We start from the raw sequence: 7,349 nt of genomic DNA, 5'->3' as shown, positions 1-7,349 counted from the left end.
TACAATTCGTATTTACAAATGCTTACAATATAATAATTTAAAAAACAATAATACAATTTTACGTAAAATATAAAAATACAATTCATATTTTAAAATACTTACAATATAATAATTAAAATAGAATTAAGAAGATTCATCATCAGAAGTTTCTCCAGTTATTGTCAGCACGCATGGTTCCATTCCTTCAATCAATTCTTCCATGATGTCGTCAACTTTCCAAATTTTATTTTCCTCCTCAATAACGTGTTTAATAAAATTTTGCCAATTTTCTGCCGTTACCCGTTCTATAGCCGTGTAAAGAAGTTGGCGAACGTCGTCAATCTTAAATGTTGTATTCAACCGCTTCACTTACCCTTTTACCATTGCCCATGCTAATTCAATTGGATTGAATTCGCAATGGTACGGGGGTAATCGTAGTACGGTGTGTCCTGCATCTTTTGCCAAATTGTCGATAATGTAAGATTTATGACGTGGTTTTAACTCACGTGCTCGAACCAAGAGTTGTGCCTTCAACATTGGGTTGTCAAAAACGACACCTTTGGAATTAAACCACTCCAATATATCGGGTTTATTCCAACTGGCAACTGGATATTTTTCGGCTTGGACGGAATGATAAGGTGCGTTATCCATAACCACAATAGAATTGGGATCGAGTCGAGGAAGAATAGATTCAAACCACTCTTTGAAATTATCACCATTCATTTCGTCGTGGTAATCTGCACTATTCTTCTTCGACTCGAAACATAAAAGACCGCCTGGTAAAAATCCTTTGTCCGAACCAATATGTAGAATAATAAGGCGTTTTCCCTTACCGGTTGGGTTGGTTGGACCAGTTGTAAGACCTTTGTTGAACGCGTCGTGTTTTGAATTTACCGTTTTGTCCATCCACACGCGGTCCACACAATCACCGGCATTCAACCATGTTTCGTCCAAGTAATATATGGTTCGTTCTTCCTCGCGATATCTGCGTATGTCGAATAAGTAATTGCGGTGCCAATTGATCAAGTCTTCCCGCTCGGTCAACACACTGCACCTTTTTCGTTTAGCGAATACGAAGTCCAATTTTTTTATGATATTATACAAGGTGGTACGTTTGAAGTTTGGAAGCGATGGATCTTCGTTCACCTCATGTAATATCTTATCGATCGTCGGTAGTTCACGACGCAACCAAATACCATGTACCTTTTGCCTTAATCCATTGCGATCTAAATCGTCAATTTTGTCGAAAAGAGATTTTTTTGCTCGCTTTTTGTTGGGAGAACTTACAGTTTTCTTCCTTTTATACTCCGATATGGTTCTACTGATGGTTTGACTACCTATACCCGTGGTTTGTGATATTTTAGTAATCATATCTTCATACTTCATATCCGAAGACTTCAATGTAATGTCTTTGAACATATTGATGACAATAATCTTTTGACCACTGCTTACATACTGCAGGGAAAAAATATTTATGAATATACAGTATGAAATATACAATATAATACTGATCTACTGATTATGTAGCATACTAAACCAATAAAAAATGTTTTACTTGCCTTGCCTTTTTGATTCTTCGTCTTCGGAGAAATTGTAGACATTTCGTCTGGCTCTGGAATATCACGAAATTTACTTGGCCCACTCATCGTACACAAACTTACATAAAAACAACAGTTAAATTCGTAACGTTAAACACAAACACAGTCGCGCGTCGTCACGAAATGAACAAAAATTCCACAGTCGCACGAAACAGTGTACGTTGTTTATTCAAAATTTAACGGTAGCACGAACATCTGTCATGGTGAGTCAACCGGTGGTTGTACCTTGTACGTCGGCACGGAGCGTCGGTCTTCGTCGGTTCAGCAGCCGAACAGATGTTTGATTAAGTGGGGGTAAAAATAGGCGTTGCCTGACCGCCGCCGACGAAAACTGGTCGCCGCCGACTGTGTTTCTTATTCTGAATAGACTATAGTTTTAATTTATTTTGTATTACCATTTACCTGTGATATCGAAAGCATTAAATTGTTTTTATGTTTAATTAAAATATTTTTTCTTATTATTACTACAGTTCAAATGTTGCCTAAAAAGTTCGTTGCTAGAAAAGTGAATACTTGAAACACATTATTTGTCTCTTGAAAAGCATCGTGTCAAACATTAAAAAGCTAAAGCATTGAAATCCGAGCCCTAATCATTAAACATTTTAATATTTTCAAAATTACATTAATTATAATTATTTTTCAACTTACCGCTCCTGAATAAACGTCATACTGGACACATAGGCGTGCCATCTTCGTCAATGTCACCTGCTTCAATTGCTAACTGTTTTTCTCCTACCCCGGCAAGTTTTATCACATCCCATGCAGTTGTCTTGATATTTTCACTCAAATTATTTATATACTTAGTGTACGTTTTTGAAGTCATACATGGTGTAAAAGTTCGGAGGTAGGAGTGGACTGTAATCGGAACGTAAGAATCAAAGATAAATAATGGTGCAACAACTTATGTTTGCCACGGTGTCACCGGGTGCTACTATTCAATAAAAATGATAATAATAATAATTTAGGTGAAGTAGGGGGCACAATAGTGCTGGCCAGCGGAGGGCAATAATTAATACAAATAATAATAATACAATTAGGTAAAACTAATTACGACATAATAAACAATAACAAATATAAATGTATGAAAACTGTGTTGGGCGACAGCAGTCCGCTGGACAATCAACGGCTTACGGTAATGGTTGGTGGATGGTACTGGTAGTGATGACGGTACGTGTTCAGAAAGATACACAAAACAATGACGGTAACGGTAACAAAATAGCTATAAACGGTCGGTCGGTAGGTAACGTGGTGAGTCGGACGGTAGGTCGAACGGTACTGGACATAGGTGCCGGGCGGCCTGCATACTGCAGCAACGCATTTGCCGATATGAACCGGGACGCCGTATAAATGCTTCACGTTCCGAACATACCGGCCTCCTTGAAGGTAGCGACCTTCAATTGGATAGTGGCAAAGGGCATAGCTTGACCACGGGACGACGTAGAACGGTGCCGTTGGCCAACTTGACATCAGCGACCCGGGTTATGGCATCCGTTCCTGGGTAAATTTCCACGATACGAGCGGTTTTCCACGTGAGGGCTGGTGATGGTTCTTTGATTAGAACAAGTTGACCCACCTTGAGGTCTATGGCTATTTTCAGCCATTTTTTGCGTGGTTGCAACGTTGTTAAATACTCCCGCTGCCATCTTTGCCAGAAGTGCTGTTGGATTTGTTTAACCAGTGTCCATCGTTGTCGCAAGCTGACGGAGACCGGACGATCTTCGTTGTCTGGTACTGGTATCTTAGCCGGTGGTATCTTAGCCGGTGGTCCAAAGTTGCGGTGAGCAACGCATTTGCCGATATGAACCGGGACGCCGTATAAATGCTTCACGTTCCGAACACATGGTATGTCCAAATTTGCAAACAGTTCAGCCAATTGTGTATGCCATATGCCAACTGCTATAGTACCAATAACTGCTGATTTATTTATGGGTAAATAGTCCGGAGTTACCCGCTCTGAATCAATAATCATAATACAGTTGCACATTTTACACTTAAAATACCAACTACTACTGAATCCTTTACATTCTTCTTTTACAAAATTCATATCAATAAATGTACACCCTAAACCAGGAGTGTGTTTGTTTGATTTTTGAATTTGATTAAACACCACGTAAGACATATCAACTATTCTTCGACTTTTGAAAGAAAAAGGCTCGCTGTTGTAAAAATATTTTTTTTTTTTGTTATAAGTCACCATATTTACCTAAGCAATATAAAATACACTTACGTAGCCGTACAATCGGTAATAGTTTCTACTTCTATCGTGTGATTTTTTATCTCACTGTAAGTCAGATTCACATCTTCCAATACATTATAAGCTGTAGTATTTCCATTTTTATCTACACGCCTATAATTAATAAGGTCATCAAGAGTATACAAAAATTTGGTTTAAAAAAAAAAAAAACTCAAAAAGGGTCAAAATATTTTGAAAAAAGTATAAAAAATGTACAATGTACACATTTTTATTTTAGAGTTATACAGCAAAATAAAAATATCGTTTTGTCGAAAACTGGTTTTGCGTGAAAATTCTATATTTTAAGAATGACCTAGATTATTAATCGCAATATAAAATCTTACGAGTTTTCACTATCTTCCATCATAAATCGTACTGTCCGTGCTGCAGGTGTTGGAGTGGAAGTTGATAATAAAATGCAGATATTATTCTCACTAAAATGTTTTTTTATCATGGATGTGTTTAAATTATTATACAAATACTAAAAATTAATACTAAGAAAATTATACTATGTATATACGATGCCCAATATCAACATTTGGTGACAATTTCCAGTATTTTGAAAAATTGCGTAAAATAAAGATTTATCGAAAACTGATTTTTGATATTTGTTATTATTCAAAAAGTATAAGTCGTAGAAACTCGAAACTCTTACTAGTTGTTTAGATTGCCATTTTCTTTAAATAATTTTATTTTCAAAATATTTCACTTTTTAATCAATTTACAGGCAATTTAAATATTCGATTTTTTGAAATTTTGATAAAAAAAATTCATTGGGACAAAATACTTGGACATTTAATAGAAGACTCTACATGAGTTGTTGGTACTGTCTTTCAAAAATTATAAAAAAGCACAGGTACAATTTTTTTTTATAAACGTTTGAAGTGAAAATATTGACAAAATTCGTCAAAATCATGAATATTTGCTAATTATTTTGAAGTTAAAAATTAATAAAAAAAAATGTTAATTTAAAGCTAAGACTTGAAAATATAATTCAAGGTGGCCCATAAGTTAAGTTTAGAGTAATTGTAAAAAAAAAATTGAGAATCATCAAATTAAAAAAATTTGACGAGTGTTAAAATTTTCACGAAATCAAAATTCAAGCGAAAATAACGATTTACAAACAAACGAATTTTGATTTTTGTTATATTTATATAGTAAATAGTAATACACATTTCGTCTATAGTTACAAATAAATATAATAATATATCCTAGACTGACAACAGTGGCGCAACTAGCACAAAAGCTCGGGGGGGGGGGGCTATAGCCCCACCTCAATATTATACCAAAAGTAACCCATGGGGAGCTATGTCCCCCCCCAACACAATCTTAAAATTTAAACATCATTAATACCAACATTTACTTTTAATTATATATTTTATATGCATAGTGAAATAATTATTGACATTTGACATATTATATAAGATTCATTTTTCTTTTGTTGATTGCTGTGAATTGTTCCAAAATGACCTCGGAATCAATTTCTATATCTTTTTCAACATTTAATATCGATAAATTACAAAATCTATCTTGCTCCATTGTAGATCTTAAGTACGTATTTATTCGCCTCATAGCAGAAAATGAACGTTCTGATGTTACAGAAGAAATTGGTAATATATTAGCAACTTGAACCATCCTATACAAATTTGGGAATACTTTTTTAGATACATTTTCCTGAATGGCACTAAAATTATCTGTTTTTTCATTATTGCAGAATGAATTTTTAAAGACAACCATTTCATTTTTGAGATCACATTTATTAATTTCAAATAAATCCTGAAAAAGACATTACAATTTAAAATATTATTTTAATTTGTCTAATTGTATCAGTTACTAAAAAAATATATATAAAGAAATAATTACAATAGTTAAATTAATTTAACTATTGTAATTATTTCATCAATTAGTTAGGACTACTATTGTGTAGTACTTAAATACTTAATTAAGCTTAAATAATACTTAATTAATTTCCAAAGCCTAGAAGTATTTTTATTTAAAAAGTCATATATTTAATTACTTTATAATGATCAATCAGATGCAAACTACCATTAAAATCAAATTGCATCAAACAATCAGCTGAAGTAGCAATTTGTAGACTTTCTGTAGAAAATCTACGTTTCATGTTTGAAATTATTGTGTCCATAATAACAAAAAATGCGTTTAATTTCCAATAATTCTCAGCATCAAAATCATTTTTATTGAAACAATCCTCAGAGTCTGCTGCAGTCGTTACTGTAACAGCATACCCTTTTAAGCGACTTGGTTCTTTTTTACGCCTCTTTGGACCTATGATCATAATTTAAGTATATTAAGTATATATTTAATATATAAGAAGTATCAATGGCAAGATTAGTATTACCTTGATGTGAGTTATCAATTGAAATATCATTTTCTGAACAGAATATTTCAATTTCAGCCCACAGTTCAGAGAAATGTTTATCTGACCGATTATTTTCGAGGGTACGAATTACTCCTTTCACCAAATTACCAGATTTGCCTAGAGTTGTCCCCTTTGCCTGAAGCTGAACACTTAAAATATTTATCGATAGTAAGACTTCATGCGAGATAAACAAATAAACAATAAACTTAACATGTACAATTGTTGCACGTACACCTAAAAATTAATGTAAATATTTTAAAAACTGAAATGAAAAATATTGAGGTATTCATTATTTAATTTTATAACATACCAATTGCATGGGCAACGTCTTTAGATTTTTGTTCATTTATTTCCCCGTCCAAAGTTTTTAGAATAGCTTGATAATTTGTAATAAGAGCTTTGCAACTTTTATATCGACATACCCATCTGCTTTCACTAAGCTGTGTTAGTTTGTTGATTTTTAAACCAAGTTTCTGTTGCATTTTGGTTAGTTTGAAGTCTTTTGATGGATGCGAGAAATGCACATATAAAGCCTTCAAACCATTAAACAAGTTTCGGACATCCTAAAATAATGAGTTTTTAGTACTTAAAACATCATTATTATTAAGTTATAAACTATTATTTATTTAATTAACTATTATTAATTATATAAACAATTTATTTAATTCTTACTTTTACATGACTGCACATATCAACAATAACCAAATTAAGCTTATGTGCCATGCAGTGCACATAAATTGCTTGGGACGCTAAAGGGTGAGCTTGCCTAAATTTTGCCTGGACACCTCCAACTGACCCAGACATAACTGAGGCTCTATCATAAACTTTGCCAATAATAGGGATGTCATTTAAATTTGAGGAGTTAATGAAGTTTAGTAAAACATCAACCAATGAATTGACATTCTGGTTTTTAGAAACATCATGAAATTCAATAAACCTTTCAACTACTTTCAAGCCATTTGCATATCTTATACAAATTGCCAACTGCTCTTGTTTATGACATCTATTAAACATTTATTATGATTATAACTTATTAGAGACTAGAGTAGTTTTATAAAAATATTGTGTACATTACCGAGCTTCGTCACATTGTATACTAAACATGGCACATTCTCTAATTTCTTTAATTATATAATTTTTCAAATTTGAAGCACAAATA

General features: G+C 33.2%; 1 protein-coding gene across 1 annotated transcript; it reads right to left on the bottom strand.

Annotated features, from left to right (window-relative positions):
- Positions 1–3,800: 3,800 nt before the first annotated feature.
- LOC111026652 (zinc finger MYM-type protein 1-like) lies at positions 3,801–6,994 on the bottom strand. Its single transcript, XM_022304773.1, has 6 exons — positions 6,863–6,994; positions 6,501–6,753; positions 6,170–6,424; positions 5,828–6,096; positions 5,366–5,586; positions 3,801–3,924 (listed from the first exon to the last, which is right to left on the bottom strand). Exons 1-6 carry the CDS (start codon positions 6,992–6,994, stop codon positions 3,801–3,803), a joined length of 1,254 nt encoding a protein of 417 aa, XP_022160465.1.
- Between the last annotated feature and the right edge of the window lie 355 nt (positions 6,995–7,349).

Source organism: Myzus persicae, unplaced genomic scaffold (assembly GCF_001856785.1).
Source record: "Myzus persicae strain clone G006 unplaced genomic scaffold, MPER_G0061.0, whole genome shotgun sequence".
Taxonomy (NCBI): domain Eukaryota; kingdom Metazoa; phylum Arthropoda; class Insecta; order Hemiptera; family Aphididae; genus Myzus; species Myzus persicae.
The sequence above is the reverse complement of the archived record's forward strand: the minus strand, read 5'-3'. Positions and strand labels throughout refer to the sequence as shown.

Coding starts and splice junctions, on each gene's coding strand:
- LOC111026652 (XM_022304773.1), bottom strand. CDS start 6,994: ATGTCTGGGTCAGTTGGAGGTGTCCAGGCAAAATTTAGGCAAGCTCAC. Junction 6,754..6,862: donor ATATGTGCAGTCATGTAAAA/GTAAGAATTAAA, acceptor TCATTATTTTAG/GATGTCCGAAACTTGTTTAA. Junction 6,097..6,169: donor AATTGATAACTCACATCAAG/GTAATACTAATC, acceptor TTATGATCATAG/GTCCAAAGAGGCGTAAAAAA.